Source organism: Panthera onca, chromosome A1, assembly GCF_046562875.1.
Source record: "Panthera onca isolate mPanOnc1 chromosome A1, mPanOnc1 haplotype 2, whole genome shotgun sequence".
In the NCBI taxonomy this organism is placed as follows: domain Eukaryota; kingdom Metazoa; phylum Chordata; class Mammalia; order Carnivora; family Felidae; genus Panthera; species Panthera onca.
Genome location: NC_138339.1, coordinates 156,798,747 through 156,818,683, shown reverse-complemented (window position 1 = coordinate 156,818,683; position 19,937 = coordinate 156,798,747). Strand labels below are relative to the sequence as shown.

The window sequence follows — 19,937 nt, the reverse complement described above, 5'->3', positions numbered from 1 at the left end:
GCCTTGTGAGAACCTGAACAAAGGACCCAGCTAAGCCATTGCTTAGCTTCTGACCCATAAAAATGTGAGATAAATGCGTGGGGCTTTAAGACACTGTGTTGATGGTGATCTGTTGTAAACGGCAAGAGCAAACTAAGAGACTAATAAAAGACATACACTTTTAAAAACCCCACTATCTACATAGTTACAGAAAACTACTTTTACATTTTGCAATTTCAAGAAGACATGAACACTCACTATCCTCACATTTACTCAACGTCATTCTTGTAGTAGGAAAGAAAAAAAATGAAAGCTCTAGGAATTGGAAACAAAAATGCCACTATTTATAGATTATATGTCACTGCATGTACCAAATCCAAAAGAATCTGCAGACAAAACACTCGAGTAAGAAACAATATATTGTGGGGAATAAGCTTAAACAATTAAAAGACTAGGTGTTTGGAAAAATCAGTATAAGAAATGTCTTTCCTTACAAACTGTTGGCCGATTCGATGCAATTCCAATGAGAACCGGCTTTGGAGAGCTTGCCAAGTTGATTATAAAAGACCTGTGGAGCCCTTCCTTCCTTTCTTCTTTCTCATCCCCAACATTTTAGTTCCCAGTCCTAGAAACAGAGGCATGGAGTTGTGGGGGTCCAGAGTGAGGTGTTGGAGCTTAGAATGGGGAAGGCATTACGTGTAGGACAGTCACCCTGCACAGTGTTGGAGCTCAAGTGAGAGCATCCCTGGAAAGTGAATGGTATAGAATAATGAAGTATCACAGACTGAACAGGGTAGGGAGGCATCTGCACAGGGGAAGAATAGCCCAGCGTGGGTTTTCAGAATCTGCAGGGGGGCAAGTCATCTGCAGAAGAGGTGGCCTGGCACAGGGTGTCTGAGAAAGGAGATATTTACATGTCTCAAAGTACTTCCCCATAAAATACTAAATAATTGGAAAGTGGAAACCTGGCAGATAGTACCTCCAGTGGCCAACATTAACATCACCAGTATGGGGACAAATCAAAATTGTAGGTCACATGATAGGATGAAAAGAGTATGTTGTAGTGATACCTTTGCGAAAAATGTATGATCTGAATTTTACCATAAGGAAACCTAAGAAAAATCCGTGTTGAAAGACATTCCACATTACTGGAATTTACTCGTCAAAAGGTTAAAAGTCATGAAAGTCAAGGAAAGACAAAGGAACTGTTCTAGAGTGAAAGAGACTAAGACATACAACTGAATTCAATACATGGCTCTGAGCAGGACCTTCCTTGGTATAACGTATACTACAGATAAGTGACCAAACTTAAAAAGAATTATGAGGAATAAACGATAGAATTATACTGAAACCTTGAACAAAACAGTTTTAATGGGTGCACTGACTACACACAGATTTTTTTTTTCAGTACTGGAAATGTATTTTCTTTCATAATTTTCTTCATGGTATTTTTTTCTGTAGCTTTATTTTAAGAATAGAGTATGATACATATACAAAAGATTATTGGTAGTAGTAGTGGTTAAGTCTTTGGGGGTCAAAAGTTGTTATGGCTTTTTGACTGTGGGGGGCGGGGTCAGAGCCCTTAACCCCATTGTTTAAGAGTCGAGTGTATTAGAGTTAATGTTCTGATTGTGAAGGTTGTATGGTAGTTATGTGGAATGAACTGACCTGTAGGATTTAAATGCTACAGGAATCAGGCATCCCATTAGCAATTTACTTGCAAATGGCTCTGGGGCGGGGGTGGGGGGGGATTTTTTTTTTTTTTTTTTTGTCTAATTTTTCTTTTTTCTAACTTTGTTTCTAAAAAGCAAATAAAAAATAAATAAATAAATAAATAAATAAATAGAAAAGGCGAAAAGCCTTAGGCAAATCTTATTTCTCCGTGTGGAAAGAGCTACGAATCAGTGTTTACAATTAAAATTATAGATAGGTTCTACGGCACTATAAAAAATTGTAATATGTACAAACATTGGCAATAGCCATAGCAGGAATACATCAAAATAATGTCTAAATCTTTAGACCCACATATAGTCATAAAAATTGGAAAATACAAAAAGCCATCCATGAACACTACTGAAGTATTAATGACAACTTGGTTGTTTGGGTGCTGTTCAAACCGCTGGTAGTGGAGCAGTCTGATGTATGTAAAACCCTCTAGTGCTGGTTTCCACGTACAAAATGTGCTTAAAAGTTAATGAGATGCCAAGAAACATAGTTTAAAATATTATAAAGATTTTCATTACACACATATGATACAAAAACATTTTCCTTTAATCAAGACTTTGCCATATAGTGTGTTCAATTGGGAAACAATGAAAATGTTTTGTAAGCATCCAGTAAATTTTTTCTATTTATTTTTCAAATCATATAATTTTTGTTCAAAATCTGTACATATTCTCGTGACGCTTTCCATACTGGATCTTGATTTAGAATTGAATCATCAGTAGATACTAAAGGAGTTCTAAAGGATCCTCATTCAAATTCGGTAGCAGCTGAAAAGGAAAAGAAAGAATTATCTTCTTTCTCCAAAATATTTTTCACTACAAGTGATTAAAAAAAAAAAGATGAAAAGAAAAGAAAAGAAAAAGAAAGTTGGGGCCTTTATGAGTGTTAAGAAAAATGAAAAATACCTACGTACAACTGCAATATGAAACCCAAGATTAGTATTAAATATGTTTTGCTCAGGGTTGCACACTGAATTAATTGCTATTGTGGATAAATATCAGAGTTTCTGGTTTTTTCATTACAAGGTGAAATTACAAGATGAGGACACAGTCCACCCTGAACAATCATAAACTATAAACGGAAAAATCAAACAGGCATTTCCAAACAGAGCCAAGTATACAGATGTAAGTGACAGGTATAAAACACAGCACTACTGGAACATACGGAAGGGACATCCCAGCTTTGTGTCAATATTGTCTGCTCTTTGGTGAAGGTGATATGTCAGCTGATACCTGAAGGACAAGGAAAAAGTGTGCTAGGTAGAGGGAAGAAGCACATACAAAGAGCTAGAAGTGAGGAAGAACACTTGTGCAATTATGGGTAGTTTAGTTTGACAGGTGCTAGAGCAAAGCAGCAGAGTAGGGCAAAGAGTGAGAGACAAGGCTGAATCATCTGGCAAGAGCAAACTGATTTGGGTGTTTTCATTCCATGCTAAGGAAGTTGAAGTTTTACCCAAGGGCAAAAGCAATGACAAAATCAATGAGTGAAGATTGAAACCCGTTACCTGTCGATGACAGCTATATGACCTCTAATTACTTAACCAAGCATTACTAAGATGACTTTGGCTTTTTGGGTCTTCTATCACTAGCAGAAACAACAATTTGATAAAGCACACCTTTTCTGAGACTTGTGCAGGTTGACAGTTCCATAGGGATGGCACCAGTGAAGGAAGATTGTCGCCAGAAATAATAACAGATATATAGACTTACGGAGATTGAAAAAACTTCTTTAACGTTTATTTATTTTTGAGAGAGAGACAAACCACAAGCGGGCAGGGGCACAGAGAGAGGGAGACACAGAATCTGAAGCAGGCTCCAGGCTCCGAGCTTTCAGCACAGAGCCCTCTGTGGGGCCTGAACCCACCTGAGCTGAAATCAGTCGCCCAACCGACTGAGCCACCTGGGTGCCCCTAGACTTGTGGGAGATTTTAAAAGAGCTATGACACATGAGGACTAAATGAGGAAGAAGTGTGTTCTTCATTATGCTCATGCTTTTACATTTTTTATTCTATATGTACAAAAAAATGTGAATGTAGTATCTATTATCCAAACAATGGAAAGGGATGCCATTTACTATTTATAGTTTATTTCAGATATCAATGATATCTAACTTCATACATTTTGGCAACATACCTTCTTCTAGTGCTCTGGTTATTCTTTTCTCCAACTCCCGCTGCGTCTGAAATAAGGCAAATATTATTTAGAATGTGTAGGGTAAACAAAAGACATGTTAGGAATTATATATAGCTTAGGACATGTGGTCTTGAAATAATACTTGCAGAGATTAAACCAAAGTTAGGGATTGCTTAAACAGAAAAACTATAACATGAATAAAATAAATTCCTACCTATTTTATTTTAGTTTTAGATAACGGAGAACAGATACATACATACACGCACACACACATGTATACATATATACATGTGTGTGTGTATACGTATATATAATATGTGTATGTTATATATATAATATATTATGTGTATTATATTAATATATATAATAATATGTGTACATTATATATATATAATGCTATTTAAGTGAGACTGATAAAAAGCATAATTAATATTGATCTATTGAATATGTATAATCTCTGAAACATGTTGGATCTTACTGGTACAAAAAAGTTTAAACAAGAATCATATTGTATAGTGAATTATTACTTGGAAATGATTAGAAAAACTGCCATTTATGAAAGTTTAATCAGTTTTTTACCTTAATGAATTGTTCCTTAAAATGGGCTTTCCATTTTTTCACTTGTAGAAAAACAAAATTTGAAGGAATGCTTTTTGCTGTTAATTTTTCAGGACTGACTCTTAAATACATATAAAATGAAGAAAGTGGGACTGTCTTACTGTCATGTGGAAATTCCACTGGCAAAAATTGAGTAAAAATGTTTTGCTATCTGTATTATGACTAAAACACTTATTTCCTTTCATAGGCACACAAAGATTTCAGAAAATCTCTTTGAAGAAAGGAAAAATAGAGGGTTACAACAGTTTCAAAACTTAGCTTCTGATTTATAACTTTCTCCATTAGAGATAAGGAAAACAATATACAATTTTCAATTGTAACTTTGTTTCCTTTCTCCAAATTAGGACCAAGTTTTGAAACACTTGACTTATTAAAGTTATGGTAATCCACTTATGAAATGTGTACGAATATTTCCAACTACAGGTGACCCATCAATAACACAGGGGTGGGGTACAGTCAAAAACCTGTATATAATTTTTCATCCCCCCAAAACTTAATTACTAATAGCCTACTGTTGACTGGAAGCCTTACCGGTAACATAAACAGTGGATTCATACATGTTTTGTACAGTAGAATAAGCTAGGGCAAAAAATGACATTGAGAAAAACGGAAGGAAGAGGAAATACACTTACAGTACTGTACAGTATCCAAAACTAATCCATGTGTAAGTAAAGTAGACCCGCACAGGTCAAAACCATGTTGGTCAAGGGTCAACTGTATATTACAACTGTTCCTGTCTAGAATGTTCTTATTTAGATCTTTCTTAGACAAGGTAGCCTCTCCCTGAATGCCCCAAACGGGCTCCAAAATAGTGTACAGGACATAATCAACACTGTGGTGATAAGGATTCCAATGTCTACAAATTTGGGTGTGAGGACAAATGTTTTGGCTGACATGTTTCCCAATATTTTCAGAGACTGTTTTCCCTAATACCTTTTTTTAATTGAAGTATAGTTGACATACAATGTTACACTAGTTTTTCAGTATACAAATTCAGATTGGACAATTGTATACACTATGCTATGCTTGCTACCGTACGTGTAGTTACCCTCTGTCACCATACAACATTAATACAATATTATTGACGATATTCCATATGCTGTATTCTTCATTCCTGTGACTTATTTACTTTATAACTGGAATTTGTACCTCTTACTCCCCTTCACCTATTTTGCCCATACCTCTCTACCCACCTCCCCTCTAGCAACCACCAATTTGTCCTCTGTAGTTATGATTCTGTTTGTTCACTTGTTTTGTTTTTTTATATTCCACATGTAAGTGAAATCACATGGTATTTATTTGTCTTTCTCTGATTTATTTCACCTAGCATAATGCCCTCTAGGTCTATCAATGTTGTCACAAATGGCAAGATCTCATTCTTTTTGATAGCTGAGCTATATTTCGTTGTATACATATTACACATTGTCTTTATCCATTCATCTCTCCATGGACACTTAGGTTGCTTCCCTATTTTGGTTATCGCAAACAATATTTCCATAAACATAGGGATGCATACAACTTTTCAAATTAGTGTTTTCATTTTCTTTGGGTAAATACGCAGTAGTGGAATTAATGAATATCTATTTTTAAGTTTTTGAGGAACCATAACACTTTTTTGACAATAGCATTATATTCAGGCCTTATAAAATGAATGGGACAACATGACTATACCAGACTTATAAAATTAATAACTCAATACCAGATGATGGGGGAAGGCTTTATTCAAACAATTTTATGTTACCATTAATAAATACGATATAAAATATAAACCACGTTTTTTATATGACATGACTTAAGGAGCTACCAAGGTAATGTTGCATCTTTTCCCCAAAAGCTCTTTTCCTAAATATTTACCTCTGTGACCTTTATGTTTATTTCTAGGTAAAAACTGTGTTTCGATGGTGAAAATAGCTTTCAAGTCCATGAATAAGAACACATGTGTACTTTTGTGTATACCTTTCCATTGATCAGAAATATAAGAGGGTGAGAAAATTATACACAGAAAAACTATATATCAGCAAATTTTAATTCAAAGAACATTTTTAAAGGATTTTTAATTAGAAGGATTTTCTCATTAACTGTTAGCATTCAAATATGGCCCATAGAAATCTAAGGTTCGGTTGGGGACACTGCAGGAGTGAGGGACAAGGAAGTCACAGCCGTAGTCTCCATCTCTCCTTTAGTTAGACAGCTCTAATTCTCTCTGTTTTACACAATACAGTTTAATGCAAAAAAATACATTCTATTCTTTGAAAAAAATTATTTCGAAGGTATAAAAGTCACTAATTTAGTCAAAGTCCCGAATTTTGCGTAATAGACAAAAAGGGCTCAGAGAGAGTGTACTTTGCCTGAGGTCATGAATCCAACTAGATGCAGACCAGGACTACACTTGTGGTCTTACCAAGCCTAGAGTTCTATGCCAGTTACTTCCTCATGGTCAGGAAAAATACGTGTATTTTAAGTATAACTCAGAGAAAATGAATACATAAAACTTTGTCATGTGGCTCAGTAATGCTTAGGTATGAGGCACACAATAGTAGCTCTCTAACTAAATTACAAATTTTAAAGTCATGAATGAAAATAAAGGAACAGAAATTATGTTAACTCCTTTTGGTAACAGTCAATTTTTAAGCACAACTTTTTTATTTTTTTAAAAAACATTTTTTTAACGTTTATTTATTTTTGAGACAGAGAGAGACAGAGCATGAACGGGGGAGGGTCAGAGAGAGGGAGACACAGAATCTGAACCAGGGTCCAGGCTCTGAGTTGTCAGCACCGAGCCCGATGTGGGGCTCAAACTCACGGACCGCAAGATCATGACCTGAGTCAAAGTCGGCCGCTTAACTGACTGAGCCACCCAGGCACCACAAGCACAACTTTCTTAAACCACAGGACAGAGAACTTTAAAGAGAAAATCTTTAGGTGAAGCAAGCAAGCTGAAACTGAGGAAATTCTTCCTGAAAGCATTACTTATTCCTTCCAAAGAAAATTTGTTTTATCAAAATCAATCAACAAATGAGTGAACCCATGGTGTGGTTATTTATAGCAAAATTTAAAACCCAACACAGATTTCTCTTTCCCTTCTAGCATGCTTCTGCCTAACCTTTCATCATTCGTTGGTATGTACAAAAGACACAATTCACTTTATTTATAATTTAAATCCAGTCGGAAATTATAGGTGAACCTTCACTTCTCACATGTGGACTTATCTCTGTCTCCCTCCCGACGGGAAGGGAGACTTACCTAACGGGTGAAATTGGGAGAAGGAGCTAAGCAGTGCTTATGCGTTTCTGAATCTCCTCTTTGAAAAGATGTGCCTGCCCACAGTAACATGAATTTGGGTCTGCTCTCAGCTCTGTGGTAAGCACCCGGCCCCCGGGGTGGGGGTCAAGCATTTGTTTCCTCAATTTACAACTGTGTGGGGAAGTGCCCAATTTGGGAGGAAGCCCAAAGTGGCTAACATAACCTAAATCATATCCTCCAACTTGTTAGTGTGTATTAGTAATAAAGCTACTAAGTTTCTCTCCATCTCCCTGTCTCCTGTGTTCTGAATTTAGAAAGAGAAGAGCAGGGTTACTTGCCGCCTACCCAGTGTCACCTGTCACAGTTCCACCGAGAAAAATGACTAGACAACACTGACAGAAACATTCTCTTCTTCCTTGACTTCATAACTAACGTACATTGTTCAAAAGCATCGCTCACTCGAAAGAGAGAAAAAGTTGAAAGGAACCATTTTAGGAACAAACGTAGAAAGTCAGACAAACTGAGGACACAGAGGAATACATTCCAAATGAAAGAACATGACAAAACCTAAGAAAAAAAAACTAAGTGAAACAGAGATAAGTAATGTACCTCATAAAGAGTTCAAGGTAACAGTCATAAAGATGCTTAGTGAACTTGGGAGAAGAATGAATGGATCCAGTGATAACATCAGAAAGAGATAGAAAATATAAAAAAGAACCAATCAGAGCTGAAGGATACAATAACAGAAATGACAAATACACTAGAGGGAATCAACAGCAGATAAGAAGATGCAGAAGAACAGATCAACAATTTGCAAGACAGGATAGTAGAAATCATCCAAGCCGAAAAACAAAAAGAAAAAAGAATTTTCAAAATGAGGCTAGGTTAAGGGACCTGTGGGACAACATGCAGTGTAATAATACTTGCATTCCAGGGGTTCCAGAAAAAGAAAAGACAAAGGGGCAAAGAACTCATTTGAAGAAATAAAAGTTTCATTTAAAAAATTCAAATATTTGCTTGATTTAGCTATTTATAAAATGCTCTATAATCACTCATCAAGATATTTTATAAAAATAGAAACAAAGGTGGTATAAGTCAAAAAAAAAGGAAAAAGAAAAAAAAAGTGCCATAAATAAGAAAGCAATTAAAGATGTATTCTCGTGTAAGAAAATAGCAACACTTTTAACTTAAAAGAGAAATTTACCTTTTTAGTGTTACAAGTTGATTTAATTCATAAAAAGGACTTATCATGGATTCTTTTTTTTTTTTTTTTAGAGTAGCCTCCATGCTTAGCGTAGAGCCCAATGCAGGACTTGAACTCATGACCCTGAGATCAAAACCTGAGCTGAGATCAAGAGTTAGAGGCTGAACTGACTGAGCCACCCAGGCACCCCCCTGGATTCTTTTAAATAGTAAACATTCATATGTCGTTAAGTGTTTGGAGGATGATCATTCACTGACATACAGGGTTGGACAAACTGGATTATAGCAAAACTTTCAAATGTTAATGAACCACTGCCAACTGAAAATAAGTCCAAGCATCTAAGTGTACCTGTGGTTACCAGGCAATAACATTTACTTTCTAAAATCAAATTTAAATGAAAGCTTTTCAAGAAATTTAACATGGGTAAGTTTAGTTATATTTACTGAATACAGTTAATGCTAGTTGTCTCTTTTGGCACACCTGGGTGGCTCAGTTGTTTTTAGTGTCCAAATCTTGATTTTGACTTAGGTCATGATCTCATGGTTTTGAGACCGACCCCCACATTCGGCTCTGTGCTGAGCATGAAACCTGCTTGGGATTCTCTTTCTCCCTCTCCTTTTGCCCCTCCCCTGCATGCACTCATTCATTCTCTTGCTAAAATAAAATAAAAATAAGTATCTCTTAGAAATTAAAGATCAAGGGACTAATATATATATATATATATATAATATATAATATATATTATATATTAATATTATATAATTATATAATTAACATTATATATTAATATTATATTAAATATTATATATATTATATTATAATATATTATACATATTATGTTTTATTATATTGAAATTATATTAATATTATATAAATATAATATTATATATTATACAATATATTTTTTATATATATATATATATATATATATATATATATAATTTACCTCAGTTCTTTCTTAGCACATATAATGCTGACTTTTACTTCGTATGTGTTAGTTACTTAAACAACTCAGAATTTCGCCAAATTAAAAGCAACAACTATATCAGATATCTGAAACCCAAACTAAAACAGATAATATAACTAACCTTCCACAAGGAAGTCTCCCTGTCGTCATATGACGGCCGTGGGTTTAAGGTAGGAATCACTAAGTTTCCTCTTGGAGTAAGGTTCCCATTGAGCACTAAATTATTTTCAAAATGTCCACAATAAGGTGGTTCCAGGCCTGGGCTCATAGTAAGGGTCCTGAGTAAAGTTTGGTGCTGCTGTGTCTCCACAAGAAGTTTTGTATTGCTCTCTGACAGTCTCTCATTAGTCCTGGGAAGAGTAAAAAACACGAATACATTTTCTTTTTCCCTAAATCATTCCTAAATAACATACATTTTTTTTAAGTTTCCATAATAGTAAATAGCATTTGCCATTGAATAGTGTTTTAACACTGAACATGTGACGGAGCACACCTACTATCTAAAATTATACTTTTAAAATTGTTCTAAAGAAATACTTATGTTTCCAGGGGGATTCCTTACTAACAATTCAAATTAGGGAAGGGAGAGAAGTGGCTATCAGTGATGTACATGGCTTAACAAATAATACTTGCTGTCTTCTGGAGTGGCTGTACTGACAGGATCCTTCAGGATGCCATTATATATACATACTTATATTTAGTAAACCTGTTTACAGATATAAAACTAAACCACCCCTCAAAGACATTTTCAAGCGTTTGCTTTCACCACTCTTGTACATTTCACTTATTATCTCAAAGAAACTGAGCATTTGACACTGAGGAATCATTGAGACCAACAATCTCTAGGGGAGATAGTAGATGACAGAGATGTGATCAGAAAGAACTAAAACAGCTACAGAGGCAATTAGCTTATAACAGTTACCAAGGCACTGGAGGCAGAGTCTGCCCTTTCTGTCTTCAGTCTTCCACATGCCTCCCTCCCACCATGGTGCTCTTTTTAGCCACTTTGGGAATTATACTACCCTTCAGCCCTGTGTGAGTCTTTCTGTATTTCACCTGGATGCCTTTATGTAAAGTAGAAAAAGCATAAAGGATGGTTTGCCTCAAGGCCCACTCTAGTAATCATACCAAAGATCACAATGAAGAGAATAAATGTACCAAGCTGCCAGGATGAGTAGTAGTAGTACTTGACCTTTTAGGTTAAAGATGTAATCTTCCAAAAAGAAACTCATCGACATTTCTATCTCGGGTAATTCTGACAAGCAATTTTATAATAATATGCTTCTAAATGAGAAAGCTTTGAACAATGCACTTAAAGACTAGCAGATCCGATCAATGGAAAATATACAGGGCGGGGGGTGCAGGGGGGGGGTGGGGGAAGAGGTCCTGTAAAACCGAAAAAAAGAGGAGGGATGCAAACTGTCCTGGACTAACATTGCAAAGGTAAGTTCACTTAGAAACCTCATTTTCCAAAATGACACAATCTAGTTGGCTTTCACTTCCTACTCATCTCATGATCTTGGCTCCACAGAAATTATGCTTTAGAGGCAAATTAATAAGCTAAATTTCTTGTCTATGATTCTGTTTTGACTTACCTGTTCAGCTTATTTCTCAAGGACTTTCTAAGTTTTAATTCTTCTAGGTAGAGTTGCCTGTAGGTTTCCAACTCTGTTTTAGTAGAATCTTCTTGAGACATCTTCATTGTAGAGAGCTGAGATTCCAGATCTTTAATTCTAAGTTCCATTTGACTTCTCGTTGAAGCATGAGCATTTTCTCTTAACTGGTCCAAGTTTTCTTGAGCTGCTGCTTGTGCCTAATGAAAAACAAAAATTAACAGGATAGTTTCAAAATAGGTATAATCTGAATAATTAATTATACCTGTTTCCTTTAGTTCTGAGTCAATGTTTCAGAGAGAAATTTTAAATGCAAAAAAGCTCAAGTGTAAAATATTTATCACCAATGTCAACTGAATTAAATATGATTTATAAAATTAAAGTTCAATCATTCCTGTATTAGTATTCACTCAATCTGATAATTCAAATAATAGAATCAATGAGAAAATTTTAAAAGTCAACAATAAACTTAAGAATAATCCAAGTACAGTGGAATTTTTAAATCATAATTTTTCTTTTCCTCTTAATAGTGAGACTAGTTGTTTAAATCATCATTGTTTCTTATCCTCTCGATTTTGTAGGAATAATGATGAAAACTGAAATCTTTAAAGGGAGGAACAAATGCCTCCAGAAATCTACAAATTACCATAAAGCAAGTAGAGGAAACCCCTACAATACATCTATCCAAAATGTAATTTGCAGTGAAATGAATTAAAGCACATTGCAGATCAATCAATTAACCTGTAAAAACAGGTTGACTTCGTGTAATTTTTCTACTATGTCCAGTCGTGCTCTTTCTTCAATCTCCCGTTTATACTGCTCCACTTGACTGCGTTCTACCATATTCATTTCCATAAATTGTTTCAATTTTACTACTTCTTGCTGTAACTTCTTGTTGTTGCTCTCTAGTTTTTCACGTTCTTCTTCGAAAGCTTCCACTGATAATAACTCTTGTTGAAGAACTTGATTTTTTGCATCCAGGTGTAGACATTTTGACGATGTAGTTTCCAGTTCTGTTGTAAGGACATCAGCCTGCATGAATAAAACACTATAGTTTGGAAGGGAGTGAAAAGAGTCTAACTCAAAACTACTATGAAAATTTTTTTTTTCAGATTTTAAGTAATCTCTACGCCCAGTGTGAGGCTTGAACTCACAATCTCAAGATCAAGAGTAACTGAGCCAGCCAGGCACTCAAATTTTTAAATAAACTCATTTGCAATGAAATGTTACCTGTCTTAGAATGTGGAACCTTAAACAACTCAGAAAATCAAGGGCCAAGTTAAAGCCATCAGGTGTTACTGAAATAGATCTTTGCTATCATTCTCTTTACTACACAACATTTGCACTTGATTCTATACTTTTATTTTTCTATGATTTTTTCATATCTTTCTTTCATAAAATAAGTCCCCTCTTAGGAGAAAGTCTCTTAGCCCTTCCCCCATCTTAACACTCTATAATTTTTAAAGAATTTTTAGCAATGTCATATTGACTTATGTATGCCCAAGTCAAAAAATACGTCCCAACGTAAGACTCTGGAAATAAGACTCTAATTCATGAATCTATAAGTAATGCTTCTAATGCCACGGCCTGTTTCTGAACTGCAAATGTTTTATGCTAATTTGAAGTGCATTCCCAGGAGAAATGATTCTCCAGGATGTGTTAAGAAATCACATCTCCCAGTATAAAACTTTAATTGGATGATCCACATACTTTTTTGAGGCTAAAAAAAAATTTAATTCAATACTGTTATCTTGTTATCCGTTGTTACTTTCTAGAAAATAAGAGATCATATTAAACAAAAACAACAACAAAACTGGCTGGAATTTCAGTGATGCTGAGTTGGGAAGGACTTCCATCCATTCTATATGATTGGTAAGACAAGGTGAGTGGATGTGCTGGTTTTATAAATTCGTTGATACTTCTGTGAAAATCCCTCCCCTTAAATATATGCTGGCTTCAGTAACTTGTTTCTAGTGAACAGAATATGCAGAACTGCTGTGATTTTTAAGGCCCGCTTAGAAAATGTGATACAGCTTCCATCTGACTTTCTTTCTCTAGGGAAGCTCACCCTTAGAACGCAGCCACCACGTTGTGAGGAATCCCAGGCTACCTAGTGAGTCTTCATGTAGATACTCCAGCTGAGATTAGCCAACGTCCTAGCCAAAGGCCAGCCTCAACAGCCAAACACGTGCATGAACAAGCCTTTAGATGATTCTAGTCTCCAGCTTCCAGTTATGCCAGCTGATGCCAAATGAAGAAGAAATGAGTTGCCCTACTCTGCTTTGCCGCAACTAAAGATTGGTGAACAAGAGAAATGCTGTTTTGAACTACTAGGTTTTGAGGTGGCTTATTATGCAGCAGTAAATTACTAACACAGATACTGATACTAAAAATGGTGTGCTGCTATTCAAAAAAAACCTAAAACTAAACTTCCTTTGAACCAGGAGGTAGGTCGAACCTGGAAAGATGTAGAAAAGCGTAAGAATGAGACCCAAAAAGGGCCTCCACAAGACTCTTAGTGGAAACCTGATGGCCTGTGAAGAGGCTGACAGCAAGGGTTTCTAAGCAAGTGAAGAAAATGACACTGGAGGAAAGGGAAGTCATGCTACAAAATACCTGAAAGTAAAACGGATAGGAAAGAGAAAATAAAGAAAGACTATGCAACTGAAAGGAACCAGGACTTACTGGGTTCAAGCATCTGTTTCTCATTTACAGCCTCTCTACACGTTGAACTGTCAAATAATGCTAAAATAAAGAAATGGCTTTTGGGTTAAGAGAAACTCCAGGGTGCTACCAGGAAAACAGAGGGATCTAAGGTATGCCTCCAATTTCTTTAAGGATCTTAAGAGTATAAGATTTTTTTTAAAGTGGGTTCCACACCCGACATGGGGCTTAAACTCAGTACCCAGAGATCAAGTGTCACATGCTCTACCAACTGAGCCAGCCAGGAGCCCCAAGAGTAGACGAATTTTAAAGGCAATGTCCTATAAGAGCTTCGCAGGAAACCTGAAGCGAAAAGCTTATCTCAAAAGGACTTGGGAGGGTCGCTTTGCTAAAACACGGCATGAAATCCAGTAATATTTACAGAAAACTAAAAAAGGTAAGAGATATATAGTAGCAAGCATACTATTTGCTAACTTGGGCTAAAAGAGACCAAATAGTGCAAAATGAAATGAGGCCTTTGGGTCTTAGAAGTCCCACAGGGAGGAAGCAGGATGAAAAAACGGCTACAAATACAGGTCATTCCTTATGAAAAGGAAGGAACCAAGAGCTCAAGGAGTAAAGAAAGGGAAGAGACATGGAGAAAGTATTCCCGTGGTTAGGATTAAGTCCTAACTTAAGAACTGACAGCATGCATCAGGCTATATTTCAAAACTCTTATGGACTAGGGTGCTTCCCATCTTCTTTTTCTGAATGGGTGAGTCTTCAGCAGTTGACTAGAATGTTGCATTTGTGAGTGGTAAATAACTGTCTCTTTCATTCTCAAGTCCTCATATTGAGAACACTTGCACTCAAGGGGCTATACTTGAGATACCATAACCCAGGCAGCTTATCCCCACTGCACCTGATTAAGATGGTAAGATCTTGGACTCAAGCCCTGAACCTGAGGCCATGATAACTGAGACTTGCAAGGAGGTATTGGAGGGGGAGGGGAGTGAATGTACTTTTCAGGTGGGAGGAATACAAACATTTGTGGCCAGTGGGTAAAGTATACTGCTTTTTAAAGGTGTACATAGGTTTTAAATATTAATTCCATTTAAAAAAAGGCCATGGAACAACCTTAGTGACGTGCTCCTAATGAACAGAATATGTGACTATGATCCTGTGTGTATTCCAAGCCTAGGTGACAAAAGGCGATACAGCTTCTTCCTTGCTCTGTATCTCAGGCTGCTTACTTGGAATCTAGCTCCCCATCTAGTGAGGAAGCCTAGGCCACAAAGAGGGTCTAGGTGTGTCAGTTTAAGTGTTGCTGCTGCCTCCTGAACTGAAGTCCCAGGCAACAGCCAGCATCAACCACCAGACGTTAGTGAACAAATCTTCAAATGGATCCAACCCCAAACCTTTCAGTTGCCCCACCTGAAGCTGAGCGGGGCAGAGACTAGCTGTCCTGGCCACACTTTTCCTAACAGATTTGTGAACAAAAGAAATCTAACCTTTGGGCAGTTTGTTAAGAAAAAAAACAAAAATGATAAATTGAAAAGTGGATGAAAAAAAAAGAGATAAGACACATAAACCTGTATAGGAGAAATTGGTCTCCATTAAAGTAGGATGTAATAAATGTTAAGATTAATTTACTAACAACCAATGGTGCTAATGAGAAGAAGCAGATAACGAGAAGCAAGATCTAAAGTTTTTGTCTCAGTTTTTCCCCAGCTAGGATCATATTAGCTGCTCATTTTCTATATATGGCCTTTATTATGTTGAGGTATGGTTCCTCTAAGCCTACTTTGTTGAAGTTTGTATCATGAATGGATGTTATAGTTTGTCAAATTATTTTTCTGCATCTATTGCAATGATATGACTTTATGCTTTTTTAAAAATTAATATGAGGTATCACATTCATTGATTTGCAAATATTGAACCACCCCTGCAAACCAGGGATAAATCCCATTTGGTTATAGTGAATGATTGAATGATTTTTTTAATGTTTATTTATTTTTGAGAAAGAGCGCAAGCAGGGGAGGGACAGAGAGAGAGGGAAACACAGAATCTGAAATAGGCTCCAGGGTCCAAGCTGCCAACAGAGCCTGACACTGGGCTCAAACCGACGGACCATGAGATCATAACCTGAGCTGAAGTTGGATGCTTGCCTCACTAAGCCACCCAGCTGCCTCTGCCCCCGGTGAATGATTTTTTAATGTAGTGTTGTATTCAGTTTGCTTATTTTGTTGAAGATTTTTGCATGTTCATCAGAGATGCTGGCCTGTAATTCTCTCTGTGGTGTCTTTATCTGGTTTTGGTATCAGGGTAAAGCTGGCATAGAATAAATTTGGAAGTTTCCCTTCCTTTTATGTTTTTCTGGAACAATTTGAAAAGGACAGGTTAAACTTTTTTTTTTTTTTTGTATTAGCTCTTCTTTACATGTTAAAATTTACATCTGAAGTCATCTGGTCCTAGACTTGTGTTTGTTGAGAGTTTTTTGATTCCTGATTCAGTTTCCTTGCTGGTTATTGATTTTTTTTTCAAATTTTCTATTTCTTCTTGTTTTACTTTGGTAAGTTATATATTTCCAGGAATTTATTCAGTTCTTCTAAGTTGTCCAACTTGTTGGCATACATTTTTTCACAATATTCTCTCATAAATGTTTGTATTTCTGTGGTGTTGGTTCTTATTTCTACTCTCACATTTGTGGTTTTATTTATTTTGGTCTTTTCTATTTTCTTGTTGATTACTCTGGCTAACACCTTATCAGTTTTATTAATTTTTACAAAGAACCAGCTCTAGGTTTCATTGATCTGTTCTAGTATTATCTGTTTTTTGTTTGTCTATCATTCATTTCTGCTTTAATCTCTTTTTTAAATTTTATTTTGAGAGAGACCACACATGAGTGGGGGATGGGCAGAGAGAGAGAGGGAAAGAGAGAATCTCAGACAGGTTCCATGCTGCCAGCAGAGAGCCCAACATGGGGCTCGATCTCACAACTGTGAGATCATGACCTGAGCCAAAATCGAGAGTCAGACACTTAACCGGTTAAGCCACCCAAGGGCCCCCTGCTCTGATCATTATTACTTGCTTTCTTCTGCTGGCTTCAGGCTTCATTTGTTGTTCTTCTTCTAGCTCCCTTAGGTGTAAGGTTAGGTTGTTTGAAATTTTTCTTGGTTCTTGAAGTAGGCTTATATTGCTATGTACTTCCCTCTTAGGACCACTTTTGCAGCATATCAAAGGTTTCAGACCATTGTTTTTCTTTTTTTTTTTTTTTCATTTCCATTTGTATACACGTATTTTTTTTAAGTTTCTTCTTGTATCTCTTGCTTAACCCATTCCAGTGTAGTAGCACGTTATTTAACCTGCATGTATTGTTTTTAATAATTAAGGCCTGTTTTTTTTTTTTTTTGATCCATTCTTGAGAATAGTCCATGTACAGTTGAAAACAACGTGTATTCTGTTTTAAGATGGAATGTTCTGAAAAAAATCTCTTAAATCCAATCTGGTCCGCTCTGTCATTCAAAGCCATTGTTTCTTTTTCTTTTTTTTAATTAAATATATGAAATTTATTGTCAAATTGGTTTCCATACAACACCCAGTGCTCATCTCAACAGGTGCCCTCCTCAATACCCATCACCCATCCTCCACTCCCTCCCACCCCCCATCAACCCTCAGTTCTCAGTTTTTAAGAGTGTCTTATGCTTTGGCTCTCTTCCACTCTAACATCTTTTTTTTTTCCTTCCCCTCCCCAGTGGATTCCTGTTAAGTTTCTCAGGATCCACATAAGAGTGAACACATATGATATCTCTCTTTCTCTGTATGGCTCAAAGCCATTGTTTCTTTGGTGATTTTCTGTTAAGATGTATTTTTTGGTGATTTTTTTAAGATCTGTTGATGTAAATGGGGTGTTAAAGTACCCTATTACTGTCTTATTATCAATTAGTTCCTTTATGTTGGTTATTGTTTTATGTACTTGAGTGCTCTCTTGGTGGGTGCATAAATATTTACAATTGTTAGATCTTCCTATTGGATTGTACCCTTTATTATGATACAGTAGCATTCTTTGGCTCTTGCTACAGTCTTTGTTTTTGGTTTATTTATTTTGAGAGAGACAGAGTTGGGGAGGGACATAGAAAGGGGGAGAGAAAATTTCAAGCAGCCTCCATGCTGTCAGCCTGGAGCCCAACATGGGCTCAAAGCCACCAGCCATAAGATCATGACCTGAGCCAAGACCTAGTCGGTCGCTCAAATGACTGAGGCACCCAGGTGCCCCACAGTCTTTGTTTTAAGGACTCTTTTGTCTAACAAAAGTATCGCTATTTTTTCTTTTAACGTGATAAATTTTTCTCCATCCCCTCGCTTTCATTTTTTTTAATAGAATTTATTGTCAACTTGGCTAACATACAGTGTGTATAGTGTGCTCTTGGTTTTGGGAGTAGATTCCCGTGGTTCATCACTTATAGACAACACCCAGGGCTCATCCCAACAAGTGCCCTCCTCAATGCCCACCACCCACTTTCCCTTCTTACCCACTGCCCCCCATCAACCCTCTATTTTTTCTCTGCATTTGAGATTCTCCTATGGTTTGCCCCTCTCCTTCTCTGTTTGTAACTATTTTTCCCCTTCCCTTCCCCCACGGTCTTCTGTTACGTTTCTCAAGTTCCACATAGGAGCAAAAACATATGATATCTGTCTTTCTGTGACTTATTTCATATAGCATAATACCTTCTAGTTCCATCCACATTGCCAGAGATAGCACAATTTCACTCTTTCTCCTTGCCAGGTAGTATTTCAGTGTATATATAAACCACATCTCTTTATCCATTCATCTGCTGATGGGCATTTAGGCTCTTTCCACAATTTGGCTATTGTTGAAAGCACTGCTATAGACATTGGAGTACATGTGCCCCTATGAATCAGCACTCCTGTATCCTTTGCATAAATTCCCAGTAGTGTTATTGAGGGGTCGTAGGGTAGTTCGATTTTCAATTGTTTTGAGGAACCTACGCACTGTTTTCCAGAGTGGCTGCACCAGTTTGCATTACCACCAACAGTGCAAGCATCCCCTCACTTTCAATCTTCAGGTGTCTTTATGTCTAAAATGAGGTTTTTATAGGCAGCATACAGATGGGTCTTGATTTTTAATCCATCCCGTCACCCTAGGTCTTTTGTTTGGAGTGTTTATTCCATTAATATACAAAGTAATTATTGACAGGTATTTATTTATTGTCATTTTACTACTTGTTTTGTGGTTGTTTCTGGAGATTTTCTCAAATCCTTTATTGTTTTTCCCTCTTTGATGTCTTTCTAATTTGCTTTAATGATATATTTGGATTTCTTTCTCTTTATTCTTTGCATGGTTATTAGTGGGTTTTGGTATATGATAAGCATTAATTTGTATATCACCTCTTCTGCATGTAGCAGTCTATATTAAATTGATGGTCACTTAAGATAGAGCTCATTTTTTTCTCCTCCCCATGTTTTGATAAGTTATTAATATTGTATATCCTTTTTGGGGGCATTCCTTGAAGATTTTTTTTACAGAAATATACATTTTTACTGCTTTTACATTTCTTGCCTTTATACTGTCACTTTTGATCTCTCCTTTCCACTCAGATTCCCCGATAATATTTCTTACAGGCTGATTTAGTGGTCAAAAAACTCCTTCCATTTTTGTTTGTCTGAGAAATTCTTTATCTCTCCTTCTATTATGAATGATAGCCTTACTGGATAGAGTATATTTGGCTGCAGATTCTTCTCATTCAGCACTTTGAATATATCATGCCATTTCCGTCTGCCTTCAAAAGTTT

At 36.3% G+C, this 19,937-nt stretch overlaps 1 protein-coding gene across 1 annotated transcript in view; it reads right to left on the bottom strand.

Moving 5' to 3' along the window:
* Positions 1-2,229: 2,229 nt before the first annotated feature.
* The window catches only part of LOC145715479 (ankyrin repeat domain-containing protein 26-like), an 89,115-nt gene continuing 71,407 nt past the window's right edge, over positions 2,230-19,937 (bottom strand). Inside the window, exons 22-26 of the mRNA XM_081795673.1 lie at positions 12,223-12,513; positions 11,464-11,681; positions 9,990-10,218; positions 3,837-3,882; positions 2,230-2,471 (exon numbers count right to left, since the gene is read on the bottom strand). Coding sequence (XP_081651799.1) covers positions 2,452-2,471; positions 3,837-3,882; positions 9,990-10,218; positions 11,464-11,681; positions 12,223-12,513 — 804 coding nt within the window. The 3' untranslated portion in view covers positions 2,230-2,451. The remainder of the gene's footprint in view (positions 2,472-3,836; positions 3,883-9,989; positions 10,219-11,463; positions 11,682-12,222; positions 12,514-19,937) is intronic.